Source organism: Artibeus jamaicensis, unplaced genomic scaffold (assembly GCF_021234435.1).
Source record: "Artibeus jamaicensis isolate MK-2021 breed Jamaican fruit bat unplaced genomic scaffold, CSHL_Jam_final contig_387, whole genome shotgun sequence".
Taxonomy (NCBI): Eukaryota; Metazoa; Chordata; class Mammalia; order Chiroptera; family Phyllostomidae; genus Artibeus; species Artibeus jamaicensis.
Genome location: NW_026521812.1, coordinates 45,450,215 through 45,474,339, shown reverse-complemented (window position 1 = coordinate 45,474,339; position 24,125 = coordinate 45,450,215). Strand labels below are relative to the sequence as shown.

General features: G+C 37.8%; 1 protein-coding gene across 1 annotated transcript in view; it reads left to right on the top strand.

The window, feature by feature from the left end:
- Nucleotides 1-12,179: 12,179 nt before the first annotated feature.
- Nucleotides 12,180-24,125, top strand: part of TTK (TTK protein kinase) — a 41,131-nt gene continuing 29,185 nt past the window's right edge. The window contains exons 1-10 of the mRNA XM_037142883.2: nucleotides 12,180-12,333; nucleotides 13,474-13,614; nucleotides 16,162-16,384; nucleotides 16,728-16,834; nucleotides 19,320-19,463; nucleotides 19,945-20,056; nucleotides 20,189-20,261; nucleotides 20,346-20,440; nucleotides 22,011-22,098; nucleotides 23,286-23,409. Coding sequence (XP_036998778.2) covers nucleotides 13,476-13,614; nucleotides 16,162-16,384; nucleotides 16,728-16,834; nucleotides 19,320-19,463; nucleotides 19,945-20,056; nucleotides 20,189-20,261; nucleotides 20,346-20,440; nucleotides 22,011-22,098; nucleotides 23,286-23,409 — 1,105 coding nt within the window. The 5' untranslated portion in view covers nucleotides 12,180-12,333; nucleotides 13,474-13,475. The remainder of the gene's footprint in view (nucleotides 12,334-13,473; nucleotides 13,615-16,161; nucleotides 16,385-16,727; nucleotides 16,835-19,319; nucleotides 19,464-19,944; nucleotides 20,057-20,188; nucleotides 20,262-20,345; nucleotides 20,441-22,010; nucleotides 22,099-23,285; nucleotides 23,410-24,125) is intronic.

Genomic DNA, 24,125 nt, shown 5'->3' with positions numbered 1-24,125 from the left:
TTGTAGGCCTTTGCTTTTCATTACTTGGAATATTTCTTGCCATTCCTATCCCCCTTGTAGTGTTTCTGTTGCAAAGTCAGCTGATAGCCTTATGGGAGCTCCCTTGTATGTTACTAGCTGTTTCTCCCTTGCTGCCTTTAAGACCCTCTCTTTTACTTTAAATTTGCTATTTTAATTATGATGTGTCTTAGAGTGGGCCTCTTTGTATTTATTTTGATTGGAACCCTCTGCTTCCTGGACTTGCTTGACTTTTACTCTCATCAAGATAGGGACTTTTTCTGTCATTATTTTTTCAAACAGGTTTTCTACATGTTGCTCCTTTTCTTTTCCTTTTGGTGTCCTTGTGATACAGATATTATTACATTTCACATTGTCCTGCAGCTTCCTTAAACCCTTTTCATTCTTTCTGAGTAATTTTTAGTTGTTTTGGTCTGTCTGAGAGTTTTTTTTTACTTTGTCCTCCAGCTCGTTGATTTGATCCTCTGCTTCATCTAACCTGCTTTTAGTTCTTTCTAATGTATTCCTCATTTCAGATATTGTATTCTTCATTTCTTCATTTCCTGGCTCTTACTGATATTTTCTATGTCCTTTTTTCAAGCTAGTGTAATTCCCAGTAAGTTCCTTGCAGCCTCCATAGAGTCCCTTGTAGTTCAAACTGAGCTCCTTGAACATCCTTATTACCATTATTTTGAACTCAGTGTCTGATTGTTTGCTTGCCTCAATTTCATTTAGCACTGTTTTTGGGTATTCCTCCTTTTCTTTCAGTTGGGGGTTGTTTCTTTGTCTCCAACTTTAAGTGACTCTTATTGTTTGTTTCTGTATATTAGATTGATCTGCGTTGACTCCCTGTCTTCATGGTGTGACTGTCTAGGTTAGGAGACCTGTAGGACTCAGTGGTGTAGTCTCGTTGATTTCCTGAGCTGGATGTCTTGGAATGCTCTTTATGCTGTTTATATGGGTTCTCTGGTTGTAATTGGGTTTTGGTTTTTGTTGAGTAGTTCTTTGGTGGGTGCTTCCCTCCAGCTGGCTGACTGAGATTCACACCACCCAGCATGTCTTGAATGCTGTCATACAGGTGCTCCCAGAACAAAGCCAAACAACCCAGGAACCAAACCCACATCAACAGAAATAACCCCCATCCACAACTATTGACAGCAAATGAGCAAATATTAATAAAGGTGTAAAAGATGAGACTATTATATGAAAGGAAAAATGAATATGAGATGACTAACTGAAAGAAAATGATTTTGAGAGGGTCAAGGGAGGAGAAATAATAAGAGTAGGGAATAAAAACAAGGTGAAGGAAGAATGAAAAGGAGTAAGAAATGGAAAGAGTATAGTATTAGGTTTAAACAAAAAAATTTAAATATAGTGGAAAAATCAGAACCAAATTAGAGAAAAAGATCCACCACAGCAATATCAACAACAAAGGAGCAAAAGTTAATATAGGTGGAATGGGAATAGAAGAAAAAAATGCTTATGAGATGTCTAGAAAAGAGGAAAGTGATTTTGAGAGGATAGTGGGGAAGGAATACTAAGAGTGAGGAGTGAAAAGAAGACTAAATCAGGGTAAAATTAAAATCAAAAACAAAAAAAAAAAGAATGGGCCAGAGCCAAGCAAAATGGAGTAAGAGAGAAGAGCAGTGAAATTTGAGATTTGAAATACAAAAATAGTGAAGATCTAGAAATAAAATGTAAAAAAATGCATCAACCATCACCATATCAACAACCAACATGCAAAGACTGATAAAGGTGGAGAGAGAATAAGGGATTTTTAGAATGAGAAAAACAATGTGAGATGACTAATGACATGAAAAATGGTTTTGAGAAGTGGGAGGGGGAAATAGTAAGAATTCAGAATAAAAACAAGTGTAGCAAGAGAAAAAAATAAAATTTAAAACAAATAAGAAGAGAAAGGAAAAAGGTCAAATAGAGTAAGAGAAGAGAGGAACAAAATATGAGATTTGAAATAAACTAAAATATAAAAACTAGTAGCATAATAGGCATAAACTCGAAGGACAAAAAATGTTTAAAAGCTATGCAAGAGAGAAAATAATGCAATACATGAAGAAGACCATGGTAGAATTTGTCTCAGTAGGATCCAGGATTTACCACTGTCTTCTCTTTCTGGATCTGCCCCTGGTAATGTAAGATGGTGTCCTAGTCTGGCTCTAGGCAGCCTGTCTGAGACCGCAAGCATTTCACAGTCTGTGGCTGTCTCCTTTATATTTGGTTAGTCCCCACTCTTCTGCACTGCCAGCTTTCCATCAGCCCAGGGCCCAGAAGTGGTTCATTTAATGACCCAAGAGGACTGCCAGTACCTTCTTTACCTGCCTCCAGACTCTTAAATGATATCAGGAGGGTGGGTACCCTGTGTCTCATGAGGGGGGCATTCTTCAGTCTTCCAGTAAGATGGTAGGAGTGTTTCCCTCGCCCCTAGCCATACATCTTGATCTGTCCCAGATTCTTTTCAATAATGTATGAGTTCTGGTGAATTAGCTGTTTGTTCCTGTGAGGGACCAATTTGTATAAAAGGGGCCACTCTTTACTGCTAGGCACAGATGAAAGTTCTGTCTAGGCACTGAGGCTGGGTAAGGCCCTGAATACCCCTTGTTGTGCCTGTCTATAATCTCTGCATTCTGCTGGTTTCAGAGGATGTGGGCAAGAAAAATAGTGTAGCTCAAAGCGTCTGGTAAAGGGCCCTCTCAGAGCTTTTCTTCTTTCCCCTGCAGAAATGTGCTCAGCGGGGGGCTTCTGAGCCTGGCCTTACTGATCTGCAGGGCCTATAATCCAGCCAGTGGGAATCGGGCTCACCAGTCTGTGAGGGGACCTGCCTGGCTGCAGAAAATCTCAGATGTTTAGCTTCCGGCCACCCGTAGCCAGCCTGCCACTCTCTCACTGGAGTCTCAGCCCAAACTTTCCACTCTGTACAGTCCCATGCTCACCGGCCATGCTGGGTTGGGTCTCATAGTCCCTTCAGCATGACTCTATCCTTCTGAGTTTTTCATTTGCAGAGCTGCTGCACATGCACATATGTGCACACATGCATGTGAGCACCAGGTCCCTGCTCACCTCAGCTCCTCTTTTAAAGGAATTTCTGTGTAGCCCCAATGCTGCAGCACTGAGCCTTGGGTTGCCTGTTCTCCATGTACTCTCCGTCCCCTCCAAAATAACTGTTTCTTTTGGTCAGGGCTGGCCACAGCCTGTCAGAGCCTCTGACAGTTTTTGATAAAGTTTCTCTCTGGATTTCTCCCGGATGGCACCGGGAAGAGTCCTGAAGCAATAATATAACACAGGGCAGTGGCAGGGAGCTCTGGCTGCTCCCTCCTGTCATTCTCAGCCTCAGGTGGGCCTGCTACTGTTTCTGCAGCCAGCACCTTCCTAGCCATCTCTCTCCACCTCTGGGGCTTGAGGCTCCTGAGCCGATCTGTAGCCATCCCAAATCTACGTAGCCAGAAGTGCCAGACTGGGGAGCAGTGGTAGCAGCTGTTCCACTGGAGAGACCAGACCACCTGCTCCAAGTGTCTGAAGATGAGCAGGCTCTTGTTCACTTATGCATACTCCCTTCACTCGCATCCGCATATGCACTCACTCACACATGCTCTCACTTCCTCTTTGCTGGATTTTCAAGTTGATTGCTCTGTTGTTTATCTGCAAGATCAGTCTAGGTCTGGGAGCAAGTAGACAAAGCTTCCAGCTACTCTGTAGCCATCTTGGATCTGAAAATAGCAACTATTTTAATGCTATTTATATTCTTCCAGTTTATATATCTATATATTAACAAAAAAGTTGTGTCCCCAGTTTGAGGAGAATCATGGAGGAATTTCAATAGAATGGAGAAATGGAGTCCAGATTCCTTCCTGCCCTTGGCATAACATCCTGTGTGGAGATTGGCTTCTGGGTTTCCTTTGGTGGCCTTTCCATTGTTTTTTTCTGTCACCTCATGGCCTCTATCACTACTGACTGCCTTGAGTGCTAAGGGTGTGGAGTGGCTTTATGTGATTTGGAGATTTGTCACTGCTGAGTTAATTTGAAGATTTTCTTATGCATCAAGACAGAAGAGTTTTGGCGTGAATCTGGCTGCAATTCCCGCAGGTTCGGGCCTGTTTGGGAATTTGTGAAGACAGCCAATTTTCCTGGGGCCTGAAGAACCTTTGAGAAAGAACTTGAGCTTTGTCTCCTGCCTGGTTTTACTAGGCAACCAAGGTAAATTATGGCATACTCTGACAGAAGTCAAGTTGAAAGGGAGCTATAGAGTCTGCTGGAAGAGGACTCATTCTAAGGGAAGAAAGAGGGAGGTGCAATGAGCTCTCCAGTAACAAACCCTTACTCATCAGAGGAGAAAAGAGATTCTGCATATAGCTTTGTTCATAGTCTGGTACCATACATTTATGCCTGAGTCAAGTGAGGGCTATAAGCAAAAAACTGAAAGGACATTTACTGAACACTCCATAAAACATTAAGGCACAAACACATAATGCATTGTTTCTGACTTCTCAGACTGAGAGTTATAAAGGAGAGAGAGGTAAACCCAATTTGCCAGAGATAACCAAGGTTTACAACTGCAAACTTTTAAGGACCATGCAGAGTGTTGTAGAGTCCTTTGTGCTCAGTGGAGTAACAAAAGGGTTTGTGGAAAAATGAGATGGTTGGAGGAACAGCGTCTTGGGAGAGCAGTGGTGATCCTTGGAGGAAAATGTGGTATCCACTGAGGCTAGTTTTGTTTCTGATCACAGGTAAGAAGCCCCAGAGACCCTCCAAAATATCAAAGGGAACAACTTAGGGGCTAAGGACCAGCATTATGCAGATAACGGGTATGCGTCCTGAAATCTTGGTAGTCGTCAGGTGACTCAGAATGTACCTACAGGTGGGTAAGGTCTCTGAAAAGCTTGCGTACCACTAGTATTTTCATGGGCCCTTCAGAACTAGGTGGAGGTTTCCATAAATGAAGAATGCTTCTGTAGTTAACTACAGTAGTCTGCCATTATCCATGGTTTCACTTTCCACAGTTTTAGTTAACTTCACTAAACCAAGGTCTGAAAATATTAAATTTCCCCAATTATCGACCATTGACAAGTTCAACCATGGATATTATCTGTTCCTGACATTCAACCACTGATGTCATTGTTCAATGATCCAGCATCACCCCAAGTAGATGATCCTCCTTTTAACATATCATCAGACCATAGCAGCCTAACACTAAGTTACAGTGCACATGTCATCACCTCACTTCTTATTATGTAGGCACTTTATCATCTGAAATCATTACAAGAAGAAGGATGAGTGCAGTATAATAAGATATTTTGAGAGATGGAGACCACATTTATTTAACTTTTATCATGATATGTATTGTTATCTTTTATTATTATTGTTGTTAATCTCTTACCATGCCTAATTTGTAAATTAAACTATCATAGATATGTATGTATAAGAAAAAACACTGTATATATAGGGTTCATTATTATCCATGGTTTCAGGAATCCATTAGGGATCCTGGAACTATCTAAGCCTGTTGCAGTAGATTTTGTCCTCCATCCATTGCTATGTAATGCACCAAAAACTCTTGATCATCAGAGAGAAACAGTGCCTATTTTCACAGCTCTCTGAATACTTGTGATTTAAAGTCTGGGACTGAACTCTAAAGAATTTGATCTAGCTTTCCAGCAGATGCACTTACTTCTGACAAGTTTTTAATCTGGATTCACATCTGATATTCAAAAAATACCCTACCTAGATCAGAGATGAAAGATCATTGACCTAAATGATCAAAAACTCTTAAGTCTGTTTTCATAGACCTCTGCCAAGTTAGGTCTTTCTCCTTCTGTATTTAGTAGTGTTAAAATGATATTTCTTTTTATGTTCTTTTACTTTTATCCTATTTGTCTTCATATTTATAGAGGGTTTATTGTAGGTAGCAGGTAGTTGATACTTGTATTTTATTCAGTATTAATATCTCTGTCCTTTTCAGGGAGTATTTTGAACATGTGCAATAATGTGATTGTTGATATAGGTGGACTTAAATAAATTATTTTCTGTTTTTCTCGTGTTCTTTTTTCCTTGTTTGTGATTTTCTGCTTCATTTTGGATTAAGTGACTATTTTAATTATTCCTCTTTTCAATAATTACCTATAACCTTTGCATTTATGTTTTGGTTTTTTTTTAGTCTTTTAAAAAAGATTTTATTTATTTATCTTTAGAGGGGAAGGGAAGGAGAGAGGGAGAGAAATGTTAATGTACAGTTGCTTCTCATGGGTCCCCCACTGGGAACTGGCCTGCAACCCAGGCATGTGCCTGACTGGGAATTGAACTGCGATCCCTTAGTTCGCAGGCCTGCATTCAATCCACTGAGCTATGCCAGCCAGGGCTTGTTTTGTTTTTTGTTTTTGTTTTTTTTCTTTTTAGTGGTTGCTTTACAACTTCTAATAACACTATCCAAGATATAAATGGTGAGCCACATATGTAATTTATAATTTTTCTAACAGCCATATTAAAAATAAGTTAAAAGGAGCAGGTGAAGTGAGTTTTGATATAATTTTTACTTAATTCTATATATCTGGATTTTTATTTTAAGCTGTAACAGTATTAAAATAATAATGATTAATTTAATGTTATTTTTCACACTATGTCTTTGTAATCTGATGTGTATTTTATAATTACAGCACATTTCCTTTTGGAATAGTAATATTTCCAGTGCCTGAGATGAACTTATACATATTGGTTATAATAACAGACACTGGGGGGTTACAGAATGCATTTTTAACACAAGTAATATACCACTTTACATATGGTAGGAAAACCTTAAGTAATAAACTTGCAATTCCTTCCTCCTGGTCTTGGTGCTATTATTGTCACATGTTTTACTTCTGTGTATGTTATAAATCTGACACTATATTATATTTATTGTTTTTACTTTAATTAGTTATACTTTAAAGAGATTTTTTAATTAAAAATGTCTTTTCTATGTACCACATATTTACCATTTTCAATGTGCTTTCTCTTTCATGTAAATTCAGAATTTTTCTGCCTGAAGAACTTCCTTTAATATTTCTCGTAGAGCAAGTCTCTTAGTAATAAATTCTTTCAGTTTTTGCATGTCCGAAAACATCCTTATTTCCTCTTCATAGTAAAAGATATTTTCACAGTGTATACAAATCTAGGTTGATCCCTTTTTTCTTTGAGTATTTTAAAGATATTCCTCCATTGTTTCTGAGCTTACATTGTTTCTGCCGGCATCTTTATGTTGGCTCCCTTTTACATAACACGTCTTTTTTCTCTGGGTGCTTTTTAGGATTTTCTTTTTATTATTAGTTTTAAGCAATTTAATTATGTACCTAGGTATGAATTTTATTAAGTTTCTTGTGTTTAGGATTTGTTATTTTTCTTCAATATGTTCACTTATAGCTTTCATCAAAATGAACAATTTTTGGCCATTTTTTTCCTACAAATATATTCTTCAGGTCTCCCTCCTTTCCTGTGAAAACTCCATTTACATCTACCTTAGTCCACTTTAAGGTGTCCTATAGCTCATAGATGTTTTGTTTACTTTGTGTGTGTATTTTAAGATTTTATTTATTTATTTATTTATTTTAAAGAGAGGGGAAAGGAGGGAGAAAGAGAGGGAGAGAAACATCAATGCGATGGAAACATCAATTGGTTCCCTCTCCTACATGCTCCTACAGGGGCTGAATCTGAAACCCAGGCATGTGCCCTGGCTGGGTATTGAACCAGCAACCTTTCACTTTGTGGAAAAGGATGCCCAACCAACAGAGCCACAGTAGTCGGGGCTTGTGTACCTTTTCATTTTTTAAAAATTTTGCACAGTTTTTATTGCTGTTTTCAAGTTTTTGAACTTTTGTTCTTCATTGTCTAATATGCTGTTAATCTTATCTGGTGTTCTTTTTATTGCTGACATTGTATTTTTAATCTCTAGATGTTTATTTTGGGTCTTCTCATATATTCCATATATCTCCTTAGCATATTCACATTTCCTTACTTCTAGACCATATGGAATATAGTTATAATTACTGTTTAGTGTCCATATCTACTCATTCTGTCTTCAGTGCCATTTTTGAATCTGTTTCAACTGATAGTTTCTTTCACTTTTCTGGGTTACATTTTCCTGCTTCTTAGAATACCTGATAATGTTTTCAATTAGATGCCAGATGTTATGAATTTGACCTGGTTAAATTTTCTTGTATTGCTATAAAAAATCTTGAGTTTTGTTCTGGGGTGCAGTTAAATTCATGGAAACAGTCTGATCCTTTTAAGGCTTGCTCTTAAGCCTTATTAGGCTGGACGAGTGCATTCTTTAGTATAGGTCTAATTTTGCCCCAGTACTGAGGAAATATCACGTGTCCTTTGTCTGTTGCTGTACAGAGGAACATGAAATATTTCTTTCCCTTCATGACCTCTAGAGATTACTCCCTTTGATCCTTTCCGCTATTATTTTCCCCTGGTGGTGGGGTAGTTTCCTTGGACACTTGTACTCACCATTGTTCAGTCGGAGCCTCAAGAGGCTTCTCTGTAGACTTCCAGAGTTCTCTCTGCACTATCTTTTCTCTGGTACTCTGCCCAGTGAACCTTTGCTATGTAGGGCATTCCAAACTCCAAGCTCTACCCCTTAACTCAGGGAGAATGCCATGCTATCCTTGGGTTCCCCTTCCTACACTGCAGCTTGAAAACTCTAGAAAATAATCTAGAGACAATCTCAGGGCTCCCTCGTTTGTTCCTCTACTCCCAGGGGTCACTGTCCTGTGCTGCCTGATGGCTAATGCTGGAAAATGCTTGTTTTCTTTTGTGCAATTTTTGTTATTTCCATAGCATAAATCTGGACTATGTTTCCCCAATTATCTGGACTCTAATTATGCGTTATATTTGAGAATTTTATTTTTATAAACCTGTATGCGTTTACATTTGTCCTTATAAATTTCATATTGTCAATTTGAAGCTTAATTCTCTTCTAGAATTTTGTTTTTCTTGCTTTAATTAGTATGTGCAGAATTAACAAGCATTATCTCTATATGTTTGCCACACAGATAAAATATGTGGTTTCAAATAAGACCAAGGACAGGGTTCTGAAGGCCTCGCACTAGGGGTCAACATGAAGTTTCCCTCAAACCATTAAGCAATGTTCTTTGAGGGCAATGCTCTGTAGAATTGCAGATCATCCCACTTTGGCAGTACAGAGCTTATATCACTTCTCCATTCCACAAAAACAGTAGAAGTCTTTGTCACTTTCTTTGCTAAAGTTATTTATGGCCTTCTCTAATTTTAGAAAAAATCAAAATGAAATTTAGTATATTTTATATGGGTTGTTTTTAATGAGTCATGTTGGTATCGGGAGACCTCTGCTTTCAAACAATGCTATGATCTATTCCAGAATTGAAACAATTTTTGATTTACAGAAAAGTTGCCATGGTAGTACTGACAGTTGGCATACATGCTTCACTCAATGTCCCTGCTGTTAAGATCTTATATTACTGTGTGGTACATTTGTCAAAGTTAAGAAACCTACACTGGTGCACTCTTCAATAGCTTAGTTGGCAGCATCAAAGAAATCTACACAGGTTCATTACTGTTAGTGAAATCTGTTATTGTTTAGATTTAGATCTTTTTTTTATTAATGTCCTCTCTCTGTTTCAGGATTCAAGCCATGATCTGGTCTGTGACAGGAGATATTAATCTTAATAATATTTTTTGTTCATTCATGAGCATTTTATTTAAAGAGCAAAATACAGGACTAAAGAATTTTATTCATCCCTATTTTAAATAACTTGAGGTGAAATAAAGAAGAATGCTGATTTTACTCAATATATAGATAAATCTTTCCCAGAATTTTGACAGAAAGTGAAGTCTGTATTTTTTTTCCATAACAAATGCTTTTTTTTTTTTGTCATTTTCCCTCCTCCACTCCCCCCAACCCTAGCCATCCACACCTACCACCCTCAATCCTATTCCCCTTTGGCTTTGTCCACGTGTCCTTTATATATGTTCCTTGACAACCCTTCCCCCTAATCCCTCCAATATCCCTTCCACTCTCCTCTCTGGTCACTGTCAGTTTGTTCTTTGTTTCCATGTCTCTGGTTATATTTTGCTTGCTTGTTTGTTTTGTTGATTAGGTTACACTTGTAGGTAGAACCTATGTTATATTTTTGATATATTGTATTAAAATATATTATTAATTTAATAATATAAACACAATATAGTGATAAATATATCATTACATTTAATATATTTTAATACATCAAATATATAATTTTAACTGTAATTCATATTTTTAAAATTACCCATATTTTACCTTATTTCTCATACTAAATCTTCAAAATCCAGTGTACATTTATATTTATATTATCAAAGTGAGACATTTTCATAGGAAGTACTTAATCTGCATTTACAAAATTTACATTTGAAAAAAGTAAGTTCATATATCTGGGTTTTTGCAAATATACTTAAAAGTCTTCCAATAATTGCACTGTTTTTAATTTTAATTAAAATTAAATTAATTCAGTTCCTTGGGTGTACTAATCACAGTTCAAGTGTTTGATAGCTATGTTGTTGAACATTGCAGCTCTAGACCATTGTAAGGAATATGGGCTTTTATTATAAATGAGACAGGTAGCTCTGAAGAGTTTTGAGGGAAGAAGTGGCATGGCGATTTAAGATTCCTCTGCTGTGCTGGAGAATAAATTGAGGAAAGGCAACAGCAGAAGGAAGGAGACCAGCCAGGAGGCTATGGCAGGAATCCAGGTGAGTGACAAAGGTGATTGGGACTAGGGTGGTATCAGTGGAGGTGGTACAGTTTTAGGAATATCTCTTTAGACCTGACACAATGTGCTTATGGATTAGATGTGGGGTCAGGAATGTTGCCAAGGCTTTTGGCTTAAAAATGGAACAATGAAATTGTCTTTTACAGAGATTTTGTAAGAAGAGTTTAAGATAGAAATGAGACACTTAAGTGGAGATGTTAAGTAGGCAATGGGTATATGAGTCTGGAATTCAGCAGAAAGGACTCAGCTAAAGACATAAATTTGGGAGTTATTAACAGGTGGAGATCACCAAAGGAGTGAATGTACAAAAAAAATGTTAGGGTGAAGTTATTCAGTGATGGTATTTTCAGGAAGATGCAAGCTTGAGATCATGCCCCAAAGAGATCAACGAGAAGTTGTGAAATAGTAAATTCCTTCCAACTAAAGGCAGTGTTAGATGCACGTGTGCAAAGGTGATGATTAACCGATCCTATTGCTCAGATGCAGCAAAAATACATAGCCAGCAGGTACGGAAAGATACACTAGGTAACTAGGGTTTTTTGTGCTGGCCGGCAGGATGGCTAGCCAGAGCTGGGAATGGAGGGTTCTAGCAGCTTTGGAGTTACCAAGGGACAGCTACAGGTAGTCTCCTAAACATACTCCCCCCAAAAATGTCCTACCATAGCGCAAGTGTTGATGCTGCTACAATCGACCACTTGTTGCCTTGGATCACAAAGCCACACTTAGCAGAGCCCCGCACCTGGGAAGATTACTCGGAAAGTGACCTTCCTCTGAGGATACTTGAGCCCTGAAATGGGACGGGCTCGGAGGGGAGGTGGCTGATGAGCAATCGTGACGGGCAGGTGAATTCTGCGCAGAATTCTTGACAAAGGAGAGGGCCTTGGCTTGAAGACAAGCGTGGAATACCTTATGGGTAGTGGAAGGGCACAAGTAAAAGCTCAGGGACAAAAAGCACTGAGATTCTTGAGCTGTCAGCAGTGCTGGAAGGTAAGGTAGTGGACCACCCTTTGTAGCTGCATCCTCCTAAGCCTGCCCGGCGAGGAGCGTGGCGTACTAAGCAGTGGGGTGGTGGTCACGGGGCGGGAGGGGAGGACCTACTCTCAAAGCACCTTTTAGGTCCGAATGCTGAGAGCAGCGTCTCCGCCCCTGTTTTCTTCTCACCGGGTAACTCTTCCCGGGAGTGGCTCCACCTCTGACAAAAACCTGTCCAGGTTAAACTGGAAGGTGCAAGAAAGCCGACCTCCGAGAGCCGGGAAAACACTGGGCCAGAAATCCAGCAAGGGTGGGGCCCCGCGCGGACCCTCCCGCGGCGGAACTGCTGGGTCGCAGAGGAAGGGGCGGTGCCGGCGCACACAAACCAGTCCGGACAGACTTCCACGTGACCAGCATCGGCCAATAGGAGGCCGGGGCAGCAGCAGCGGGGAATTTCAAACGTGTTTGCGGAGTAGGCCTTGGATTCCATCTTTTCTTCTCTTTTCAGCTTTCTGGCGGTGCGTTCAGCCTCGGAAGTGCACAACACAAGTGTGGCGGTGGCGGCGTACACACAGGCTGTTTGGCCGCGTGGGTGGTAAGTGGTGGGAGGCGAGACGAAGGCGGCTCAGCCGAGTAGACAACGTAGGGCGCGGCTACACCAGCTGGAGGGGGAGGGGAGGCCTTGCTGCCTCCGCCCGGCCACTGGGTGTTGTTGCCTGGGTTTTTGTTCAGGATAGAGGAAGCAAGAGGTGGGTGTGGGTACCTTTGGGTAGAGGGCCTGGCCGGGCACCTGGGGAGAGTTTGGGGACCTAAGATCCTCTCCTAAAAGTCACTTCCTTTCTTGTCTGGTGTTTTAAAACTGGGACAGGAGATGGAGGCTCTTTTCTGACAGTTACCTTTCGAACCTGACTTAAAGAGGTGATATCTAGCTGCTTATTTTTACCTCCCCTTTTAGTTGTTAAACTGGAGGTCATTGGCGGCATTGATATGAATGATCCTGGGTTACTGGGTTGATGTTTGAGAATTACAGAGGTGAGATTGACAGGAAGGCTGCAGACACTTTGTTGACTAATTATCACTACCACGCAGATGAGCAAGTGCTTGGTATGAGAATACAGTCGATTCTTGATGTTAGAGTAGTTAAGTTAGCAAGTCAGAATTCTGAGAGAAATGCACAAGAACAAGCCTGCAGATATCCCATTTATCAATAAAGGGCTGGAATGGTAGAGCCCTTGCAGTGTGCGGGCTTGTCCTCATAAAGCAGGTGACTGAAAGAATGGTCGTTCATGTCACCGAAAGGATTATTTCTATGTTTCTACCAGAATCCAAACAAAAAGCCCATCACATTTCCTCAAAGGACAGAATTTGCAAATGGCCCACAGAAAATAAGTCTGGAGAAAGAGTGAAAGGAAGGCATTCAGTGTGTAGAAGAAAAAAATGGAAAGTTTGAAAGGGGGAGGGGCAGCAGATTCTATGTTATGCAATGGAACTTCTGTTAGGAAGAAAACATAATTACCCTATTGGGAACCTTGATGAACAAATTTCAAATATATGCAGTTGTTTTTATGCACATAGCTTCACAAATACTACTTTAATACATCTGTGTTAAGATGTGTTTACATAGTAATGCTTTAGTCTTCTGGGTTCTAAAACTCTAGTTGCAGTGTTTTTTTCTCTGTAATGCTAGTAAAGTACAGGAATTATGACTAGTTCAGTTTTTTGTTTTTTTTTTAAGAAATGGAGGCTGAGGATTTAAGTGGCAAAGAATTGACAATTGATTCAATAATCAACAAAGTGAGAGATTTTAAAAATAAATTTAAAAATGAAGACCTTACGGATGAGCTAAGCTTGAATAAAGTCCCTTCAGATTCCACAGGTGCGTTTCTTTTCTTTCTTTCCTTTTTTTTTTTTTGAGTGACCGCTAAGCAAAGGAATAAAATGTTAACCACTGTATGTTCACATCATGTAACTTTCTCAGTAATTGATACTTTCTGACCCAAGAAGCATCATTTATTACAGTGTACTCAGAGGTAGTTTTTTAAACTCTTCTGTAATTGTCAGTTGTTCTTTTTCCTGCTATGCTTGCTATCAGTAGATATGCTGTTTTTTACTTTTTTGCAGCAAAATGAGAAAGGCTCGTCAACCTTAATAAAATTATGTATAAGGTTAAAATCAGAAACCCAATTTTTCATTTAGAGATTCTTTTTATTACTCCCTTGACCTCTTTTTTTTTTATTATTATTCTCTTGCTCTATTCCAGCCACTGCGGCTTTCCTGCTGTCTGTCCTATACTACGCTAGGCCAGCTCTTACCCATCATCTTTTCTCTTGCTCTGCAGTGAAGTGAACACCACTCCCCAGACATCTGCTTATTCTGCCCCTTTAGGTCTTTATTCAAATGTCATCTCAGGGAGGCCTTCCCTAACTCACATATTTAAAATAGTAACCTACGGGTGTTGCAGAGGTCAGTGGGGATGTGAGAGAAAATTGATGTTTCTCTCACTCTTCTCTTCCCTTCCCTCTCTCTAAAAATAATTATATGTTTAAAAAATATACCGTTGAGGTGGGAGTGTGTCCCCTCTCTCCCTTTCTTGTTACTTTTTTTCTTCCTAGCACTAATCATTTTATATCTGATTTATTTGTGTGTTTATTTTTTGTTCTTCTCTTCCACTAGAAAGGGGGCTCTATGAGGGCATGGTTTTCATTTGTTTTGTTTTGTCTACACAGCTTAGAAAGGTGTCTGGCACATACTAGACACTTAAACATTTGTTGAATGATGAATGAGTGAAAGTGCCAAAATTTTAATATTCAACCTTTAAGCTGCAAATTAGCTCAGAAGCCTAATTTACTACATTTCAGATTATTGGCATCATTTGAAAAGTGACCTTGAGAAAACTTTGTCGTATCTATACTAACCATTAAATGCATGAAGGATTGAAAATGAATGGAAGAACCCGTAATTTAGTCTTGGTGACAGATCATATTTACTTGAAACAAGCTTGAAATTTATCATTTTGGTGTTAAGCAAATTCTTAATAGTATACCACCATACTTTATTTATGTGTATTTAAAAAGCACTATCCAAGCTTGTACACCAAGATAGATGAGTCCTTATTTAAAATCCTTAGCTCACTCAAGCCTGTAAGTACTCACCATCTATTGATAATGGGATGTACAACATTAAAGTAAGTATTGAGGAAGACTCAAAAATACTTAAAACCGTGGTTTCTAGATGAGAGAACTTATGAAATCATTATGCTACATGTAATATGTTTGGCAACAAGTGAATACAAACACTATAAACACAATGCTTCAATTGCTGAATAGAGGAGAATGGGGTATCCAGAGGCATGAAGAATATATCTGTAAAGACACTTTTTTAGACATCTTACAGACTAATTCATTAGGAAAACAATGGGTGGTAAAACCGAAAATGAAGTTAAGGTCAGGCTAGATTAAATGTGAGATAAGAAAGCAAAGTTATGAATGTACTATGTTTTAGTAGCACGTAAAAACAGTCATTTTGTTTGCAAAAGTAAAGATTTAGTCCTTGTCGAAGGTGGCTGAAACCGATGGAAGAAATGATAGTTTCTCTGAGAAATAAGAACTTAATCATATTTAGTAATGACTAAAATATCGTAAATAGGAGGATGTAACTGAAACTGGTGGAAGGAATGATAGTTTCTCTGAGAAGAGTTTCTCTGACAACTTAATCAGCCCTGCCTGGCATTCCTCAGTGGATTGGGGGCTGGCGTGCCTGGGTTGTAGGCCAGGCCACAGTAGGGGGCGCGTTGATGTTTCTCTCCCTCTCTTGCCCTCTCTAAAAAATAAATTAATTGAAAAGAAAATTATGGAGAAATATGAGTAACTTGGAGGGAGAAGAAAACCATATTAGTTGCTTATCTTTTGTAAACTGCTTTTGTTTGGTTGGTTTAAAAAATAAGTTTGGGTTATGTGGAGATAATGTTGGATAAAAATTTTATGATAGGAATGGAGTAATAAGTTTCTAAGTTTTTAATGAATAAGTCACTAATGAATTTTCTTAAGAAAGTTGATGCAAGCAGTGGTAGGAAAACGTTAGGTTTTCTTTGAATAGTTAGGATACTGAAATAGAATTATGTTGTTACAGCGTAAAATATTTTTAGACTACATATGGTTTTTTAAAGCTACTTATATAAGTTATTTCCAAATTTTTTCCTTCAAAATATATAACTCTTTAGAGTAAAACATAGCCTGATAAAAGATACCTATGCAGTAAATAAGTTGCATATATTTACACAAATGTTAAATTTTTAAAAAAGTATTTTAAAGAAGTTATGTATGTTGATATTGAGAGTGTAACTATAATTTGACAGGAAAGTGCAATATGGCATTTATTTTTATGTCTTACTGTTATTATGGCATATTTTGTTTCCTTTATTCAGATAATTCAGGAACTGTTAACCAAATTATGATGATGGCGAACAACCCAGAGGACTGGTTGAATTTGTTGCTCAAACTAGAGAAAAATAGTGTCCCCCTAAATGACGCCCTTTTAAATAAATTGATTGGTCGTTACAGTCAAGCAATTGAAGCACTTCCTCCAGATAAATATGGCCAAAATGAGAGTTTTGCTCGAATTCAAGTGAGATTTGCTGAATTAAAAGCGTAAGTATTAGTATTTTAACTGCATTACATAACTATATTACAAAAAGGTAAAATGAAAACAAGTCAGGATTACTTGTAAGAAAATTAATATTTTTGACCAGACTCTTCTGTTTATAATCAGCAAAGGGAATGAGGTAAACTCTCTTTACTATGTATATATCTCCACAACTTCCCTATTCTTGGCTCTGTCTTGAAAGATTTTTTTAAATAACCCTGATAGTATTCAATTTTACACACATACAAAACAATACCCTATGTCTCTTGGAAAATAAAATGAAGAATTATAAAACTTCGGTAGCTGTGCCCTTTTTCTTAAAATTTGACTCTGAAATCTTTGTTGCAGTATTCAAGAGCCGGATGATGCACGTGACTACTTTCAGATGGCCAGAGCAAACTGCAAGAAGTTCGCTTTTGTGCATATATCTTTTGCACAGTTTGAACTATCACAAGGTAACTTGAAATATCAAGTCCCAATTTTAAGTAAAAGATAACTTCCTTTGTAACTCATATCCTAATATTAAATCATCTATGAAGTGGTAATTTGAGACAGGAAAAGACAGAAAAGTTGATGAGATAATATCGTGGGGTAAGAATCCCACCTAAGTGGAAATGCAGAGAATACTTGTTATACTAACTCTTCCACTTGTAGAGAGGAATGCAAGGAAATAAGCATGAACATCATGTCCGTGCTTAGTTAGATTCAGAAACAGTCTGAAGGAGAGTAGCTTCTTCACTGAGTATTTGTGGAATGAAGGAGATAAGATATTTAAGCTAGAGCTTAGACAAGCTTTTTTATGCTCTGATTTCATAGCACTGAAATGCACATCAGAATATAATTTAGCATTAATTGGTGGTTCCCCTCTGAGGAGGCACAAGTAAACTGTGGTAGAAGCTTTTATTTCTTGCTCACCAGGTTCTTGTTCTGCACTTTTTGGACAGGATCAGACCAATCTCTTCCTCAGAGATTTTTTCGCCTGGCCATTCTTAGTCTTCTCTCTTTCTCATTTTCTGGGGCCTCTGAATCTACCCTCAGTCTGTCCTCTTGGTCACATGTTCCTGTTTTCCCCTCATACTTCTTTCTGCTGCATTCCAGGTCCCATTTACCACCAGGTACACACATTATCACTCTGGTTTCACTTGGCCAAAACCCCCATGATGGTGCTCAAATTGGGGCTCAGTAACTGGAGAGTATTCTCTAGGGTTGAGGTTGGAGAAGAGCATTATACCAACTCCTTGCTTGTTAAAATAAGTTTGGCTGGGCCTTTTAGACCCTTTATCTTTCCTTCCATCTAAAGATTTTTTTGTGGTATGGCTTATCAATAGCAACTATAAACTGTACATCTTTAGAATACACAGATATTGAAAATCTCAAACTGTGGTATGTGAAAAAGAAATGCACTTTATCTGTACCACTGCAATGTAGTAACCTCAAGGTCAAAACTGTATTCAAAAATTATTTTGAGCCCTGGCTGGTGTAGCTCAGTGGATTGAGCTCGGGCCTGTGAACCAGACGATCGCGGTTCGATTCTCAGTCAGGGCACATTCCTGGGTTGCAGGCCGGTTCCCTGCAGGCCAGTTTCCAGCAGGGGATGCACGAAAGGCAACCATACATTGATGTTTCTCTCCCTCTCTCCTTCCCTTTCCCTCTAAAGATAAATAAATAAAATATTTAAAAAAAATTATTTTGAAGCCTTGGCTGGTGTAGCTCAGTGGATTGAGCACAGGCCTGTAAACCACACGATCGCGGTTCAATTCCCAGTCAGGGCACATGCCTGACTGGTTGCAGGCCAGTTCCCTGCAGGGGATGCATGAAAGGCAACCATACATTGATATTTCTCTCCCTCTCTCTTTCCCTTCCCCTCTAAAGATAAATAAATAAAATCTTTTGAAAAATTATTTTGCATAGGGTTGATGAATAGGCTTTCGGGAAATATACAACACCTTTAAAATCTTATGTGTAGTTTGGTGTGTATGTTTGTGGGGGGAGGACATTCCATGGTTTTATCAGATTGTCATTGAAGTCTATAAGCTGCCTAATTACTGGTTATCTAAGCTTTTTTCTTTGCTGTGCTAAAATGTTCAATATATGAAATTTTATCACCGCTGTTAATAGATATAGACTTAGTAACCACTGTCAAATATATTTATATTCTTAAAGCTTGTAAATTGTCTGAAGCTAGAGGACATCTCTTAATCATTTTTATACCCTAAGTGCCAAGTTCATAGCGTAGCTCCTGTAAATGTTGATAACATATTCTATAAGATACATGATATATATTTTTTACCACTTATAACAAAATAGTAGACTAAATAAATTGGGTAAGTTTGCAATTGAAGAAAAGTTTGGTAATTTATCTGTCATTAGAAAGGTAATTAGGGTAATTATTTTTACATTTTGAGAGTGGTGTAGCTAAGTCTGATAGGTAAAGATTAATGTTTATCATTGCAATTTTTTTTACAAGAATCCTTTCGATGGAGGATTTCCTTTAGCAAAAGATGTCAACCTTAATGACTGAATGTCATTGTGAGTGATAATTACTGTACTGCATTGTAATAGATTGATGCTCTTGGGTCTGTCACAGCGTCTAGGACCTACTTTTTCCTTTTACTAATTTCCTTGAGGGCCCTAAGTGTTTTTGTTGGCCTTTAGTGTCTCCACTTTGTAACTGCTTTGTTATACTTGTACATCTGAAAATGGACATTGGTAATACACGAATGCATAAATACATCAATTACATATTACGCAAGTACACTATTTGAGGTGAATTGTTTATCAGAACTGTGGCTGCTTATTTGCTTATGAAGTACAGCTCAAGAGCCTTGGAATGAGTATTTTTGCCTAAGGCTTTTAAATTTTTTTCAAGGTCCTGAAGAATATGAATCTGGAGAGTGAAGATGGCTACATTAAAATAATTGTTAATTTTTACTTTGTTAGGTAATTTCAAAAAAAGTAAACAACTTCTTCAAAAAGCTGTAGAATGTGGAGCAGTCCCACTACAAATGCTGGAAATTGCCATTCAGAATTTAAACCTCCAAAAAAAGCAGCTGCTTTCAGAGGAGGAAAAAAAGAGTTTATCAGGTAAACATACTAGTGTGTGCTAATACTTTTCTGTGGTTGATTATCTGTGAAAGAAGATTAAGGATACTATTTTATAGAAAAATATCATTTATGTAGAATGGGCACAATCTAAGTTTAAATTTCATATTTAAAGGAGGTGAGTCATTTAGAAGTAACATCTTTATTATTATGTTGGATAGTTTGTTGTTGATCACACTTTCACTGGAAACACATAAAAAGTAATTCAGTCTAAGCAGGACAACCACTTTTTGCTTTTTAAAAAATGGGGCATGTGCCTTTAATCTGGGGAAACAATTATGTAATTATGAAACTGTTACTAAATATAGTTAGACAATTATCTTGAGAACATCTTTAAGTCTGCATATCTTGTTTAGGGACAGGTCTATGAATTGACCATAAGTATTCTTATTTATGAAATTACTTTTTGTGTATTCCTTATGTCTTTACAAATTTAATCACAATATCAAAAATTTTACAACAGCTACAGTTTTAAGTACCCAGGAATCGTTCCCCAGTTCACTTGGACATTTACGGAGCAGGAACATCAGCTGTGATTCCAGAGGACAGACCGCGAAGGCCGGGTTTCCGTATGGGTGAGGAAATTGAACCCGTGTGTGTTAACACACATATTTTCACGTCAGAGTGATAACAGTGTTTAGCAGGTAGTGGAAATGCGTATGTTAACATTATTCTTTTAAAAATTGAGGGTATTTTCTTCTGTTTAGAGAGAATGTGCCCCCTCAAGATGCAGACATAAGTCATCGAAATCCCTTAAAACAAACAAACAAAGCTAAACGGGTAAGTTAATCTATTTTGATTAAGGTGGTAATGGTGAGGTTTTTATTTCCTCCTTGGTCACTTAATCTTTCTAAACATTTTCAGTCATGCCCATTTGGAAGAGTCCCAGTTAACCTTCTCAATAGCCCGGATTGTCATGAGGAGACTGACGGTCCACTTGTACCAAGTTTTACAAAAAGGTATGTTTGGGTTTTAATTTTTTAATTTGTTTTCAGTGTTTGCATATTGATGGCAGAATGGTTTTAAAGTCTTTTACTGCTTAATAGTAATAACAATTAAATTTTTATTTAGTATTAAAGGTTACCAAGTCTGTAAATGTCAGGGATAAAGAAATGAATGGGGGATTTGACTTTATTTTGCTTTTTACTCATTAAAAGTACTCACTAAAGGAACTATTAAAAAATAGGAAACGTGGAGGAAAAAGCATTAAGACAACCTGAAACTTAAAAGACTGTGCAGACGTACCCTCTGCACAAACTGTACCCAAACTGTTGTTTGGACATTTCTCACTTAAATTGGTCGTCTCTCTGTTAAAAGTTCCTTCTTGGTGCATCTGTAGACGTCCCCATAGCAAGGGTGAAGGGGGTCTGGGCACAATTCTTTTCCAGCTAGCTGAAGAAGAAGAGCGGCTATCAGTGGAAAGGCTGATGGATCTGTTCATTGGTTTCAGAGGCTAGGACCTCAAGAAGTGAGGCAGAGTAGGTAGAGATACAGTGTTGTTTATTACAACCGATGTGTTCTCCTTCCTTCAGCTTAAGTGTTTATTCCCATAAAACAAATGGGAATATAGTGTTCCACTTTAGCTAATGGCATTTTTCTGGCCTATTGCTAATTGTAATCACTACATAAAATTATTTCTGTTGGAATAGTCTCCTTGGATTCTAGAGAACCATTTAGCAAGTAAACTTTAGAAACACAAATGAGCCCTGGCTGATGTGGCTCAGTGGACTGAGTGCCAACCTGCGAACCAAGGGATTTTTGATTCAATTCCCAATCAGGACACATGCCTGGGTTGCAGGCCAGATCCATAGTAGGGGGCACACAAGAGGCAACCACGCTGATGTTCCTCTCTTTGCATCCCTTCCCCTCTCTTTAAAAATAAATACGTAAACTCTTAAAAAAAGAAAGAAGCACAAATGATTGTTTTTAATTGGCATCTTCTACACTTAAGTGCCTGTTATCTATAGGCTGAAGTGTGTATTAATATTAAAAGAGCATTTTGGTTGTCAGGTTAAGCTCTGAAATGTTATAATTATTATCTTAACATGTTCATTTTAAATACCTAACTGAAGAATAAAGAAGAGTTTCTCACACTCTAAGAAAATAAAAAGAAAAACACTGGGCATTTTTTTTTTGCCTATTATGATAGACCATGCTAGGCTCCATGGCGGCCCACAGAAGGGTGTATAGTCTAGTTCTTATCCTTAAACTATTTGCAGTCTGAAGTGTAGCTTCACTTACACATTGCTGTTCCCTTCTCCTTTCCCACAGTTACACCCTAATTGCCATCGTTACTTATTACATAATGAAGAACATAGTCACCTACTAACCTCCATAGTTTCTGTCATCGCTGAGCACCCAAATCACATTTGTGCTAGAATCATGTTATTTTCTGAAATAACTTTTCAAGAGATTTTTTCTGTTTAAAAAAAGTATAGTTAAAAAGTCGACTTTAAAATAGAAAAAATAATATACTGAAAAGATTAATTCAAATTAAATGTTAAAATTATTTTGTTTTATGGGTAATAGACGGACTTCTAGAACAGAATGCCGAGAAGTGGTTGTGCCTGAATCTAAACCGAGTGGAAATGATTCCTCTGAATTGAGAAATTTAAAGGTATTTCTATTTTTGAAAATTTTTTAAGGCTTTATTTTTATTTATTTATTTTTAGGGAGAGGGGAAGGGAGAGAGAAAGAGAGAGGGAGAAATATCAGTGCGTGGTTGCCTCTCATGTGGCCCCCACTGGTGACCTGGCCCACAACCCAGGCATGGTCCCTGATTGGGAATCGAACCAGCGACGCTTTGGTTCGCAGCCCACACTCAGTCCACTGAGCTACACCAGCCAGGGCTCTGTTTTTGAATTTTTATATGGAGTGAGGGTTTTTAAGCCAGCTTTCATGGGGCTTTTTCTGTGAAAGTCAACCCATAGTTCATACGGTATCTTTAACGGTGTCCCTGAAGTCCCAAGAGATGTAGGACCACTACTGGAAAGTGGTACAGAAGTCCTAAACTCTCTCTGCAAGACCGAGGTGGTGGAGCTCAATCATCTCCTGGGGTAAACGAAGTAATTCGTCTTACACATGTGCTTAAGTAGACTCGGTGGCCTGGGTTTGGTAATAGCTGGGGGAGTCATTTCCCCCAGCTTTAGTTTCTTGGTATGTTGAATCATATGATCTGGCAGGACATATGATTCTGGCAGACCAGGAACGTTTCAGTCTCTGATACACTGATTTTTAGGTGTTGTACTATTCTTACTGTATGTGAGTTAGACCCCCTGGTGTTATAGCGAGGGTTTCTTCAATTGTACATAATTCATCTCATGTTCTGTGCTTTAAAATAATTATTTTAACTAATCACAACTATCTTAGAGGAAATGCATAGTTTTTCCTAAAATTTTACTTTCTGGATTTAGAATAACTGTTGACTTAGGCTCACACAAATCTTAATTTTGAATAATGCTCTTATTTTTAGTGATAAAACATGATCATAGTAACAAAATAATTAGGTGTGTTTTATGTTGGATTCAGACTTTCTAACCTCACTTTTTAAGTAAATATATTCTAGCAGATGTAATATGCCCATTAAAAGCAAATTGGCCAAGTTTATGGTTATGGTTATTACTATTACTCTAGTCAGTAATTCAAGAAATTTTTGCCTAGAGTTTGTGAGTCTACATGTGATTAAAGTTGATAATTTTTCTAGCAGTGTTTTCACATAGATGAGACTTTAGTACATTGAACACTAAGGCAAATAAGTACTACTGTTCATGAGACTTTTATTATTGGTATCTTATTTTCATATAGTCTATTCAAAATATCCACTCCAAGGAACCTCTGGTGTCAGATGAGAAAAGTTCAGAAGTTATTACTGATTCAGTAACTGTGAAGAATAAAATTGAATCAAGTTTTCTAAGAAAATTAGAAGAAGGTAAGACTTTTTTAAGAAAATCATTTTGTTGCTAGAGAATGCTAACCAGCCACCTAAGATCTGTAATATAAGACTTTGTCCCTTCTTCTATCTTGTATTTCAGTTGAATTATAAAGAGTATATAAAAGACATTGAATTCTGTAGCAAAGGAAGTTTTATTTACCTAAAAGATGCATAAAAGAAAGAGTGTATGGAAAGTACCATGGAGCTGAGTTATTCTTCTCAATCGGCTTGAGAAATACTTTCTGGAAAGGACACAGAAGCTGTATTTATATGACACTTCTCCTTTTCCTCTTTAATCAGACATTTAGTTTTCCACTATGTGACTATTATGATAAATGCTCTAAGGATATGCAAATGAATAAGCCAGAGACCCAAGGAAGCTGTCATCCAATGTAGATTTATCGCTATATATAATACTGGGTAGAATGTAGAGTGTGTCATGAGAACCACGTAAATAAAATGCTATGAGAATTCAGAGGGAGGAGAATTTGAAAAACTAATTTAGGGGAAATAAGGTTAATACTTTGTGGAAGAGAAGAAATGAGAAAAACTATTAGGGGTTAATAAATAGGAAGGAATAGCAGTGACAGTATTTCAGATGGAGGGAATAGCATATGCAAAAGAATAAAACATTTTAGAAACTAAAGACAGTCTAGTTATGCTGAAATCTTTAATACAGGTAGTGTAGAAAAAATGCAAGGTAAGACTTGGTA